The following is a 12,920-nucleotide window of genomic DNA, read 5'->3' on the forward strand; positions in this document are numbered from 1 at the left end:
TCCCTCCCATCTCTAAAATAGGGATAAAGCTAGTACTGCTCTGAAAGGCGGTTCCCAGGGCCAAAATAAAAGGCGGGAGAGCAAGCTAAGTAACGCACGTAAGAAGCTCCTAGCTGTCAGATCTGCTCTGATTTAGGAGACAATCACGTGTCTGCGTGGACAGCCTCGAGCCTCAAGGACAAGTGGTTTTTCCAGACTTTTGGACTCAAGTGCTCAGCCTCCGGAAAAGCCAGGAGGGAGGTGGCCAGAGGTTTAGTTTGAGGATTCTCAGATCCAGCCTGGTCTCCCAGAATTCCCCAGATAAAACCCTTCATTTGGGGCCCAGGGGCATCCAGGCCCATGTCTAGGTTCCCAATGAGGTGCTCAGACATGTAGCCTTCCCAGGAGGGGTTGCCAGGCAACAAGGCTCCTCAGCAGAAGCCTGGCAGGGCTCTGGGACACTCATTGGTCCATTTCTTCCCTTTTCACAGAACAGGAGACAGAGGAGGCCACGCCATAGGGGAGGTGCCAGGGTCACACAGGGCGGTTTAAGGGCGGTGCCGGACAAGCACTTTCTCTGCTACACCATGCCTGCCCCATCCCATATCAATTCTGTCCACTTACTTGAGCAAATAATGTATAGACTGACTCCTGTCTGCCCAGGGTCACAAAGAAAAAAAGCTCTGCATATGTCATCTCTTCGATTCCCCAAGCTTCCAAGGTAATTTCTGTAATATTTCCACAGGGGTCCGCACTCCTAATCGCCCGCTTAGGCCATTCACACCATGCAGCACTGCTTCTATATTGCCTTCAAAAGATTTCGGGGTGGGGGAGGAATCCTGAGTGACAACTTTAAATAGGTTGGTACCAGAGAAACATTCTGTAAGCGGCATTTCAAAGACGATATATTTAAAGTCTAGCACAAGTACTTTTTCTGGGACACTGACATTCTACAGCGGCACATGGCTGAGTCTTAATTTGAGTTCTGTCACAAAAATATATATATCATGTCCTGAGCTTGGCAGAACCGAAGACCCAGATGAGCTGAGACTAGCAAATGTGGTTTCCTTTTAAGTGTTTCTTACAGATGGTTTCTCCCCTACTTATCTTTCAAGAATCTGTGAGCACTGTCCTGAGATAGCTGAGAGCGGTTCTGCAGGCCTGGGGCAGTACCGTGTAGCAAGCACCCTCAAAAGGCGATACAGGTGAGGTGAGGGGAAATGACACTGCGCCGGCTCCAGGTACGTCCTTCAACCGTGTGGCATCTGCTGGCAGGGGCAGGTTTCATGTGAGAAGTCTGGCTATCCCGAGACCGCCATGCCGCAAGAAGTCTGGACCGGCACGTGGAGAGGGCACCTTTTAGTGACGCCTGCAGATGATCCGACACCTGAGCCCGGGCACCACACACTCGAATGCAGGAGTCCACAGTGGACCATCTGACTAGGGAGACAAGCCCCGGCCACCATCTGACTACGAGGGCCGCTCTAGTTGACTCCCAGAACTGAGAGGCTGCACAAGGCATGGTTTTAAGTTCCAAAGCGGGGGCCGGTTAGTCACACGGCGAGGGGTGGGCGGAACCATGAATGAGCCTGGATGCCTTCCGGGACGCTGACTCTCCACAGCGGCACTTGGCTTAGTCTGATTTTCAGTTTTTGTCACAAAAGAACACGTATCGTGGCCTGAGCTTGACAGAACGGAAGATCCAGACCAGCCTGAGATGAGCAAAAAGTAGCTGAGATCAGGCCCCTCGAGGGTCATGAGCTTCCTGCGCCCACGACTCCGGCAGCAGCCCATCCCACTGCCGTCTCAAGACCAGGAAGACACGAGCTGCTTCCCTATGTGAGCTCATCACTCACCAGGCATCACACCCACCTCACCCACCAGCCCCTCCCAATAAACCCAGGAAGTTCTAACTTCCCCCTTTTACAGATGAAGAAACAGGGGCACAAGCCACATAGCTGGTACTCTGGCCCGACTCCAAAAAGCCATACGCCACACCACCGTGAGTCACTGCCTTCCCGAAGCCACACTACCATCATGAGAATGAAGGGAAGCGGGTGTGAGTAAAACATTTAACCCTTAAGGATAAGAAACTGTTCTGGGCCTGGTCGATCCCTAAGCATTTGGGGGATTGTCAAGCCAAGGACCAACTCAGCAGGTTTGGAGGGAGTTCAAATGCTGCAGATGTCAAAGAAAGGAGGGGACCAGCTCCTGGGAGCGCACCTCCTGAAATGGAATGTCCTTTACTAAAAGGAGTGTCTTTGGATCCCTAGGACCCGGCCCACAGCGGGCCAGAGAGTCTATGTCAATCCTGTGATTTATGGGGGAGGGTCTTGGGTCACGCTGTTATCATTTGGCCTCTTGAAGGGCTGGAGACAAGAGTAACCAAGGTCAGTTGCCCCGTGCCTTCGTGACTGACGCCCAGTAAAAAAAATGCTGGCACCAAGGTGCAGGCAAGCCTTCCTGGCAGGCAGCATTTCAAAGGTCATGCACATCCTTGACGGGAGAAGTGAGCGTGTTCGTTAAGACTCCACTAGGAGAGGGTATCTGAGGGCTTGTGTGTAGGCTCTCCTGGACTCTGACCTCTGCGCCTTCTCCCCCTTTGCTGACTTTAGTTTCGAGTATTTATTTGGCTGTGTCAGGCCTTCACTGCGGCATGCAGGATCTTTCATTGCAGTGCCGGGCTCTAGAGTACACAGGCTCAGTAGCTGTTCTGAGATATGTGGGATCTTAGGTCCTCAAGTTCCCATGGATCCAACCCGCCTTCCCTGCATCCCAAGGCGGATTCCTAACCACTGGACCAGCAGGGAAGTCCCTCCTTGCGGATTTTAATCCACATCCTTTCACTGTGATAAACCATTAAGTCTGAGTCCACCGGGTTTGCTGAATTCCATGAGTTCTTCTAGCCAACTGCAGAGCCCAAGGGTGGACCTGGGATCCCCGACACGGGAGTTCAGCTGTGCCCTTGCATGGACCTATTCTCCAGCTTTTGCTCTTCATCAATCCACCTGATAAAACTCAACACAGAGAGGAAAAAAATCTATTCACTCGTAAAGTAAGTGTTAAAGTTGCTCAGTCATGTCCGACTCTTTGCGACCCTGTGGATGGTAGCCCGCCAGGCTCCACGGGAAATCCACAGGATTTCCCAGGCAAGAATACTGGAGTGAGTAGCCATTCCCTTCTCCATGGGATCTTCCCAACCCCAGGATGGAACTCGGGTCTCCTGCATTGGCAGGTGGATTCCTGACCATCTGAGCCACCAGGGAAGCTCTCTGTAAAGTACAGCATGGACAAATGAATCCCTATTCAGTTTATTCAAATAATATATATATATAATTTTTTTTTCTCTGTGAAACTGAGTAGAACCAAGGAAGAATAAAAGAAAGCCTCATATATTAAATTCTTAAATAGATTCTTTGACTTCAAAAGTAAGGGTCAACAGGAGAGGCACAGGCGGTGGGCCCTGACCCAGACACAAAGCCACCACAGCAGTCCTGCAAATTGAGGATGGCAAATCCATTTCTTAAAAAAAAAAACAACAAAAAAAAGTTCTCAAAGGGAAAAATATAAAATAACCTAAGTTTCAAAAGCTGGACTACTTTTACACCCCTGGCTCTCTACCCCGGACTGTCCTAAGACAGAGTATCTCAAGGTTAAGTTTCCAATGACACAGCTTTTGCAAACGTATATGCAAAGACGTTCCTCGTGAGCAGTCCTGTTTTGGTGGTTAATAGCAAGCAATATGCTTGGATTAGAGGTCCGATTTCCACTCGAATGCAAAGTTTCTCCTCTTCTGGCAAACAAAACCATGTGCCGAGATCTGAAAGGGGGGAAAAAATGGGCATTAGGCCCCAGAGTCATGATTCCAAAATAGCTGTTGTATATTTATACGTGTGACGGCTGGACGGATGGTCTGCGTGCACTCACATAAGCCTGTGGGATTTTCCTATAGCATCCCAGATGGCCGAGAGAATCTACACTTAAAAATGTCTCCTGGGTTCTTACCCACAGCTCAGCCTGCTGCTGCCTCTCGACCTCGAAGGTACACTTTCCTGACTTAATGAGGAGCAAATGGCAGTGATGAAAAGTGCCAGTGAATTTCTGGAGGGCAGGGGAGGAAGTGTGTTCAAGGGGAACTCCCTACCAGGAATTAGCTAAAGCACACTGTCTCTGGTACCTCGTCTGAACAGTAAAGCGGGGAACAGATCTGGCTTGCATCAAAGGTTCAGGATTCTACTAAGGAACCCGCAGAAAGAGAGCGAGGGGAATCGAGTTGGGAAGAAACCCGGAAAAGGCTGCTTTCAACGCGAGGCTTCTTAGGGACAAAGCGGAAGTCCTGGATTTTAGCACAACTCAAGATGGGAATCCTGGTAATGACGATGACTTAAGTGTTTCTCCAGCCTTGGGGGCTGATGCAAAGGGGATTTCAAGAAAAACAAAAAAACATGCTGATTATTTAAAAAGAAGGCAAGGAGACTAAAAACAGGCTCGAGGCTAGAAGCTCTGTTACAGTTTAAAAGCAGCAGAATAAATACCCAGGCAAGTTGGTCCTGGCCTCCGAGTCCCCCCAGGTTTCCTTGAGCCTGACCAGAGAAGCAGGAGTGTAAGGAAGTGAGTTCAGTGGCTGGAGCCTTAGCTCTGGGGCCCATGGCCAGGGCCCAGTGCTCCCACCCGGGCCAGCTCACTTCAACTCACAACCACCCTTGCAAGTGGAACAGGGGCAAACCCCCATTCTCCAGACAGGGAAACAGAGGCCAGCAAGAGTCCAGCCTGGAGTCCGTTCTGAAATATTCGACTTCCCGAGATCAGAACCTGTTTTCCTGCCCCCCTGGCAAAACACGGATGAAAATCATCTGTTAAAAGCAAACTCTGGGGGAAGATGACTTTTGGCGGCTGTGTGACCTTGAGCAAGTCCAAGCCCTTCTCTGGGCTTTGGTTTTTCTCCTCCGTAAAATCGGGGACCTGCCTCCCAGGGATGCTGAGGGTAAGAGGAGTAATGGCCGAGGACCACTTGGGCCAGTGCAATGGGGGCTATTCTTAGACCAGAGCCGCCTGTGACTATTATTAGAACATTAATTACTTTGGGCCAACTTGATGCTGTTTATAGAAGCCAGGCTGCCAACAACAGCCTGTGCAAATAGGTCTAGAGTCCCCCCATCACACTGGTCCTCTGTACCCCCCTGTCCAATGACAGAGGAACTTGTTTCTTGTTGGTTCACCATTGATCCCCGCTGCCACCCAGATCCAGAACTAGGAGACCAAGCCGATTCTATAAATAGCTCCCCAAGCCATTGCCATAGAAACCTAGATGGGCTGGGTTAGTCCACCTTGGTAGCCTCTCCCAGAGCCAGGGAGGCTCAGGAGGAACAAGCTTTTCAGAAAAGTGGCTGGTCTCAGAAGTGGTGGAAAGCCCCGGGAAGTCCACAGACCTACCTGGAAATCATGAGCTTCCTAGGTGGGAGGAGGTGCTGTTCAGGTTCACCTGGAGGAAGACAACACACAGAGGAAGGGTCACGGCCAGGTGGGGGTGCCAGGGTCTCGCTGCCCTGAGGTTCAGCCCTTAGCGCCACTGAACTGCGAGCACACTCCCTCACTGAGCTACTGTGAACATGACTTGTTCAGTCGTGTCCAACGCTTTGTGACCCCATGGACCGCAGCACACCAGGCTCCCGAGTCCTTCACCATCTTTCAGAGCTTGCTCAAACTCATGTCCATCGAGCTGGTGACGCCATCCAACCACCTCGTTTTCTGTCGTCCCCTTCTCCTGCCTTCAGTCTTCCCCAGCATCAAAGAACATGACATGACAGACCCCTCCTATCCCCTCTGCCTCACATTCTAGTGGGGAGAGCCTGCCTGCTCAGCAAACGCGTCTGTACGGAATTATTAAGTCCAGGCAACACAGTGGGCTGATCAGTGACGGGTGCTGGGGCACCTTCAAACAAAGCGATTCACAGAGGCCCCTGCAGAGGGATGACGTTTCAGTGTAGTGTAATGAAAGATCTGGGCTTCCCAGGCAGTGCTGGTGGTGAAGAACATGCCTGCCAATGCAAGCAGGCATGAGAGACACGGGTTCCATCCCTGGAAGACCCCCTGGAGGAGGGCGCCGCGACCCACTGCAGTATTCCTGCCTGGAGAATCCCATGGGCAGAGGAGCCTGGCGGGCAAGGAGCGGGACACGACTAAAGTGACTTAGCATGCATGTACGTAATAATAAACCTGCATCTTTACCCTGGTCCAGGCACCAAGCTCCTAGAGCCCTTGCTGTCTCCCTAGTGATAAAAAGCATCTTTTGTCTGCAAATGAGATGAGGGGTGGTTAGGGCCCCCGAGCTTCAGGGTGGGGGCTTGCTCATCCATGTTTAAGGGGTTGGAACTGCAGTGCCCGCCGCCCCTACCCAGACCTCTGGAGAGCAATGAATAACGAACGGTCAACGATTTAATCAACCATGCCTACTTAATGCGTGCATGCTCAATCGTGTCCGACTCTTTGCAACCTCATAGACTGTAGCCCTCCAAGCTCCTCTGTCCATGCAGTTTTTCAGGCAAGAATACTGGAGTGGGTTGCTGTTTCCTCCTCCTGGGGAATCTTCGCGACCTAGGGATCGAACCCATGTCTCCAGTGTCTCCTGCACTGGCTGGTGGATTCCTTACCGCTGTGCCACCTGGGGAGGCCACATGCCTACTACTTAATGAAACCTCTAGAAACATCCTTAAAGGATGAGGCTCAGAGAGCTTTAGGGCTGGTGGACAAGTGACAGAAAGGTGGGTAGTCTGGGCATCTGAAGAGGGGGCACTCTTGTGGGGCGGAGGCCCTTCACCTGGGGGGTTAGAGACTATGTCTGGAAATCAGTGTCAGAATTGAACTGAGTTGTGCAACAGCTAGCTGGTGTCTCGACAGTCAGGTCGTTGGTGCTGGAAATCACCCCATGAGCAAAGACCTGGATGATGAAACGAGGCCAGCCGTGCACGGATGTGGATAGCCAAGCATTCTGGGTAGAGGCAACAGCAAAGCCCTGGGAAGGAGAGGGTGTGTGGAGTTTAGGAAGTGAGTACTCATTTCTTGCATGAGCTGCAATTCTGATGTGTGAGCTGCTTTGTTTTGCTGGCTTCCAATTTTCCTATTTTTTTTCATTGCACAAGGGCATTTTGGATGGCTACATAGTACCCTAGTATTCTGTACAATGTACACACCACCATTACTCAGCTGTTGCCTAAGGCTGTTTCCAAGTTTTACAGTGTCCTGCATGAGGTCATGTGTATACGGGGGGCGGGCACAGTGGAGAAGAGGGCGGGAAGTAGGACTGTGATATAACTCGCGGGGTAGCTCTCCTGAGGGCGGGACTGCCCATGATGACAAAGCATATTCCATCCCTTTATTTTTGGTCCTAATAGAGCGAAAAAAAAACAGTCCCACACAGTGCAAGAGAGTGTAAACTGGTCCAACCCTTTTGTAAGACAATTTTAGCCTTGTAGTTGAAGAGTCTTAAAAAGGACTCTCCCGGGGATTTCCTTGGAGGCCCAGTGGTTAACACTTCGCCTTCCGACGGTGCAGACTTCATCACTGGTTGAGAAGCTAAGATCAAATGCCTTGCGGCCAAAAATCCAAAGATGTAAAGATGAAGAGTTTCAGACTGTGGTTACATCCCCTCAGTCCACTTCTGTTTGTTGTTCTTGTTACATCTTCTTTGAGTTAAAACAAATAACAAATTAGTACTGACTAATTCTGGCAACATTTTTTTTTCCACAGTGGCATGAGATGGCTTTCTGGTTCCCATGCAGGGACCATTGGACTCAACGCCAGAGGGTCGACGTGTACGGGTCCCCAGGCAGTGAGAATGTGTGAGTTTGGTAACTAAAATGGAAATTGGTACAGGGTGGTTCGCCTTTTATTGGCCAACACACACACATACACACACACACAAACTAAAACCACACACACACACACACACAAGCTGAAACTACTGATTTTAGCATCAGGACAACTCATGAAAAAAAGAAGCACTTTTGGGACTTCCCTGGCATTCCCGTCGGTAACACTCCGCACTCTCACTGCGGGGGCTCAGGTTAGATCCCTGGTCTGGGAACTAAGATCTCACACGTGTTGGCACGGCCAAGAATCAATCGACTTAAAAACAAAATTTTTTTTTTCTAAAGGAACAGCCTTGCACCCAAAGGAGGATGGCTGGATGGCTTACTGTCAGTCCCAGGAGTGGTTTTTTCTGAGAAGATCCAGGGACTGACTCCCACGGACACACGCAGGATGCAGGGAAGGCCAGGTGTGGGGGACGCGTGTGGGGACACAGGACTGTATCACATCTATGTCTGCACACATACCTGCATCACGGGACTCTCGTTTTTGGGTAGACTGAGGAAATTTTTGCTCTGGGTTGTGGCTGTGTTTGGGAATGGCCACTTAAAATGAAGCTGAATTTAAGACTGGAGGCAGAAAGTTTGACAGTCCCCACCAAATCCCTTTAACTGCGTTCAAGCCAGGGGGCAAGGGGAAGGACAGGGCTCAGGTAGAAGGGCTGCTGAGACGTGGCCCGGGGTGGGTCAGATGCTCAAGAGTCCCTGAGCGGTTCCCCGTCCCCCCCCCAGTTTTCTCATGGGAAAACCATCGGCCGCACTAGAGCAGTGAAGTGTTTGAGGGCATAGAGCCAACATGTGGTACTACAGAATTCCCCCTGGGGTTTCTGACCTGAAAATAGCCTTTCAGATTGGCTGGTGTTTTATAGTCCCCTTTCAAGACCTAGGAAAGAGAAAAAAAAAAAAATCACTATTTTTAGAAATGATCAAAAAATAAAATTTAGCCCGTCACTTCCACACCCACCCACCTACCCATCCACCCTTCCAACTAACCATTTTTCCATCCATCCAGCCTCCCACCCATCCCTCCAGCCTCCCAACCATCCATCCATTCATCCACCCACCCACCTACCCTTTCACGCATATACCTATCCATCCACCTACCCTCCACCCCCCATCCACACCCCCATCCACCCACCCACCCATCTACCCACCCATCCAACCATCTACCCACCAAATGCACCCATTCACTTATTCATCTGCTCATCTATGCACCCATCCAACAAACACTTATTAATAAGCTCCTCCTAAACGTTTATTAACAATGCTCCAGACATTATTCTAAGCTCTGGGGTTGGGGGTAGGGGTTGGGGTGTGCAGGGATTTTACAACATTAACAAGACAAATTGAAATTCCCATTCTCCTGCAGCTTCCATTCTAGACGAGGGAGGGCCAGACAATCCACAAGTAACAACAGAACACAAGGAAACAAGAACAGACCAAACCATGGGGAGTAGAACATGGGAAGTAAGCAGTGTGACTCGGACTGCCCAGGGCTTCTTGTGAGCGAGTGGTCCAACAGGGCCTCTTGGGACATGCGGCCTCTGAGCTGAGCCCCGTGTTCCAAGGAAACCCTACCAGGCTGAGCTCTGAAGGAGAAGCTTTCAGACGGAGGGCACGGCAGGCAAAGACCCTGCGGCGGGAACCAGAAAGTCCTAGGCCTTCCCCACTGTTCTCTGGAAATACAAGGCACTGGATGGACCAGTGCTGTCCAACAGAACAGTATGTGAACAACCCTGTAAGTTTAAATATCTCAGTAGCCACAGTATTTAAATTTTTTTTAAAAAGTGAAATTAATTCTAGTGGGGTTTCTTTGCGGGTGGGGGTGGCAGGGGGCGGGGCTTGTGGTAACTCAGTTCCCTGACCAGGAATCGAGTCACACCCTCAGCAGGGCGAGTGCGAAGTCCTAACCTCTGGACTGCCAGGGAATTCCCTCTAGTGGTGCTTTTTTTTTTTAACTTAACCAGACACATCCAAAAATTAATACTTCAACACGTAATTGATGGGGTTCAGGGCAGGTCACCGCCCCCCCCGCCCAGTGCACCAATCTGGCATATTCATTGTTTTGAATTAAAATTATTTAAGAAACAGTCATGCTGGGGAAGACTCTTGAGAGTCCCTTGGACTGCAAGGAGATCCAACCAGTCAACCCTAAAGGAAATAACCCTGAATATTCATTGGAAGGACTAATGCTGAAGCTCCAATACTCTGGCCGCCTGATGCGAAGAGCTGACTCCCTGGAAAATAACCTGATGCTCAGAAAGACTGAAGGCAGGAGGATGAGATGTTTGGATGGCATCACTGATTCAACGGACATGAGTTTGAGCAAGCTCTGGGAGGTAGTGAAGGAGAAGGAAGCCTGGTGGGCTGAGGTCCATGGGGTTGCAAAGAGCTGGATACGACTGAGTGGCTAAACAGCAGCAGCAACAACAGTGCCAGAAGGACACTCTGATCCTCCTTTGAGCCCCTGGGAGCAGGGAATAAATCTCGCCAGTGAAAGATGCCCTCCTATCCCCAGCATCTCTATCACCAGACAAGGAGAATTTGGGGCCGAGAGGGTTGTGTGAACAAACCTTGTCTCTTCTTTGCTAACTTACTCCCCCAAGCCCAAGTGTCTCTGTCTTGTCAGCTCTTCACAAATATATTGTTTCTTTGCCTAAAAGGGATGAAAGATGCCTGCTATGGCCCCTTCCTGTGAATCTCCTATTTTTATGAGCCCCTGTATGTATGATATTAAATTTGTTTTCTCTATTAATCTGTCTTATGTCAATTTCATTATCAGGTCAGCCAAAGAGCCTAGGAGAGAAAAAGGGGAAAATTTTCCTCCCCTACACGGTCAATATAAAAATGATTAGTGAGAAATTCTACATGCTTTGTGGCGGGGCGGGGGTGGAGGGGGGCGGCGCAGGTATGAGTCCATCTAGTCAAGGCTATGGTTTTTCCAGTAGTCATGTATGGATGTGAGAGTTGGACTATAAAGAAAGCTGAGCACCAAAGAATTGATGCTTTTGAACTGTGGTGTTGGAGAAGACTCTTGAGAGTCCCTTGGACTGCAAGGAAATCCAACCAGTCAACCCTAAAGGAAATCAACCCTGAATATTCATTGGAAGGACTGATGCTGAAGCTCCAATACTCTGGCCACCTGATGCGAAAAGCTGACTCACTGGAAAAGACCCTGATGCTGGGAAAGACTGAAGGCGGGAGGAAAAGGGGGTGACAGAGGATGAGATGGCTGGATGGCATCACCAACTTGATGGACATGAGTTTGAGCAAACTTCAGGAGTTGGTGATGGACAGGGAGGCCCAGCATGCTGCAGTCCAGGTTGCAAAGAGTTAAACATGACTGAGTGACTGAACTGATGAGGACCTCAAATCCAGTGTGAATTTCACACTTACACAGCACCTTCCCATATGGACTCGTCACAGCTCAATGGCTGCACAAGCCTAGTGGCTGTAATGGACGGCTGGGGGATAGATGGTCTCATTAGCACTGCGGTCCTTTCAGGACTGAGTGTACTGCCAGGGCCCAGGACAGGAACATTCTGTGCCTTCAGCGCACACCCACACAGAGCTTTCAATGAGGGGATTTATCTTCCCAGCCACAGCAAAACCACTGTAAAGACTAAACAAGGTGTCTGGCACTGGTCAAGACTTATGGAACCCCAAGGAGTAATGGGCTTGCCTCGTGGCTCAGATGGTAAAGAATCTGCCTGCAATGCAGGAGACCCGGGTTCCATCCCTGGGTTGGGAAGATGCCCTGGAGAAGGGCATGGCAACCCACTCCAGTATTCTTGCCTGGAGAATTCCACAGACAGAGGAGCCTGGTGGGCTACAGGCCACGGGGTCACCAAGAGTCAGACACGACTGAGCTACGAACACGTTCAACGTGTTCAGGGAATAAGCCTTTTTGTTTTTTGTCATCTTGATTATATTTTAAAAGTATACAAGGTCACAAAACTAGAGCAAGCTTTTGGCTTTTTAAATTTTTTTAATCTAATTCTGTTCTTACATCAAAATATGCACCATTGGATATGTAAGCCGGAAACTTGAAATTTAAAAAAAATCATATTTGAAACTGACCCACTCAACTCTCTAATTGCATATGTGAAAGGTCAAAATATTTCTTCTCAGAAGCACAAGTGTATCTGATTCACAGTTAGGAATGAGGTGAAGTGAATCAGTGAATTGTGGTTCTCATAACACTTATGTCATTAAGTTCGTAGAAAACAAGAGTTCTTCTTTGGGGAGTCAACCTCTTTGGAAGCGATCTAGAGAACTTTCTCTATTTTACACACACAAACAGCAGAGCTCCAAAGAGCTGATCTAAACCATCACTGCTCATCAACATCTTTTTATACAACGCCCAAGGTCAGGTTTGACTCTGGGAGCTTCTGACCCACAGTCTGGGACCTGCCGGGGGCTCTGCCTTTTAAAGAGACTCCAGAGAAGCTGCTGCTGAGCCCCTGGCTAAGAATGCAAGAAAGGAGAGGCCAGCTTTGGCTAAGAATGCAAGAAAGGAGAGGCCAGCTTTCTCTGAGGCTCTCGTCCCATCCCAGCCACCTCTCTCTCCTGAGAAGCACTTGGGGGCTGGATTCCAAGGTCACCACCAGTCACTGTGGCTTCTTTTTAATCCCTTAATGACTTCTGTATTATGAAATATACATATATACAGGAAAGTATCCAAAACCCCTAAGTACAGTGTAAGGGATAATAACTATGGTTAAATAGTAAATGTTAAAATGAATAGTAAATATCAAACCAAAAATAATAACAGAGTGATAATCAGCCGTATCCAGGTTGCCAACACCCACTCTCTCCACGCAGTCTGGGTGTCTACCTTGGATCTCTGAGCATTTTCACAAGTTTACAGAATCAGCCGATGTTAGGGGAAGAAGAAGGAAGGAGATCAATAGATGGGCTTATACTTCAAGGACAAGGGCACAGCTGCCAACCCGCTGTGTGAGTAAATTCTCTCTCTTCCCTGGTTGGGAAGCTAAGAACCTGCATGCCATGCAGCACAACTGGGAATGAATAAATAAATAGAAATGAAACCTTACGGGGGCAATCAAGGGACCC

The 12,920-nt window shown here is 49.4% G+C and overlaps 1 protein-coding gene across 1 annotated transcript in view; it reads right to left on the minus strand.

The window, feature by feature from the left end:
• Positions 1 to 1,168: 1,168 nt before the first annotated feature.
• The window catches only part of TPST2 (tyrosylprotein sulfotransferase 2), a 16,929-nt gene continuing 5,177 nt past the window's right edge, over positions 1,169 to 12,920 (minus strand). Inside the window, exons 3-5 of the mRNA XM_010828854.1 lie at positions 6,856 to 6,991; positions 5,413 to 5,461; positions 1,169 to 1,244 (exon numbers count right to left, since the gene is read on the minus strand). Coding sequence (XP_010827156.1) covers positions 1,169 to 1,244; positions 5,413 to 5,461; positions 6,856 to 6,991 — 261 coding nt within the window. The remainder of the gene's footprint in view (positions 1,245 to 5,412; positions 5,462 to 6,855; positions 6,992 to 12,920) is intronic.

This window comes from Bison bison, unplaced genomic scaffold (genome assembly GCF_000754665.1).
Source record: "Bison bison bison isolate TAMUID 2011002044 unplaced genomic scaffold, Bison_UMD1.0 scf7180017864495, whole genome shotgun sequence".
Lineage (NCBI taxonomy): Eukaryota > Metazoa > Chordata > Mammalia > Artiodactyla > Bovidae > Bison > Bison bison.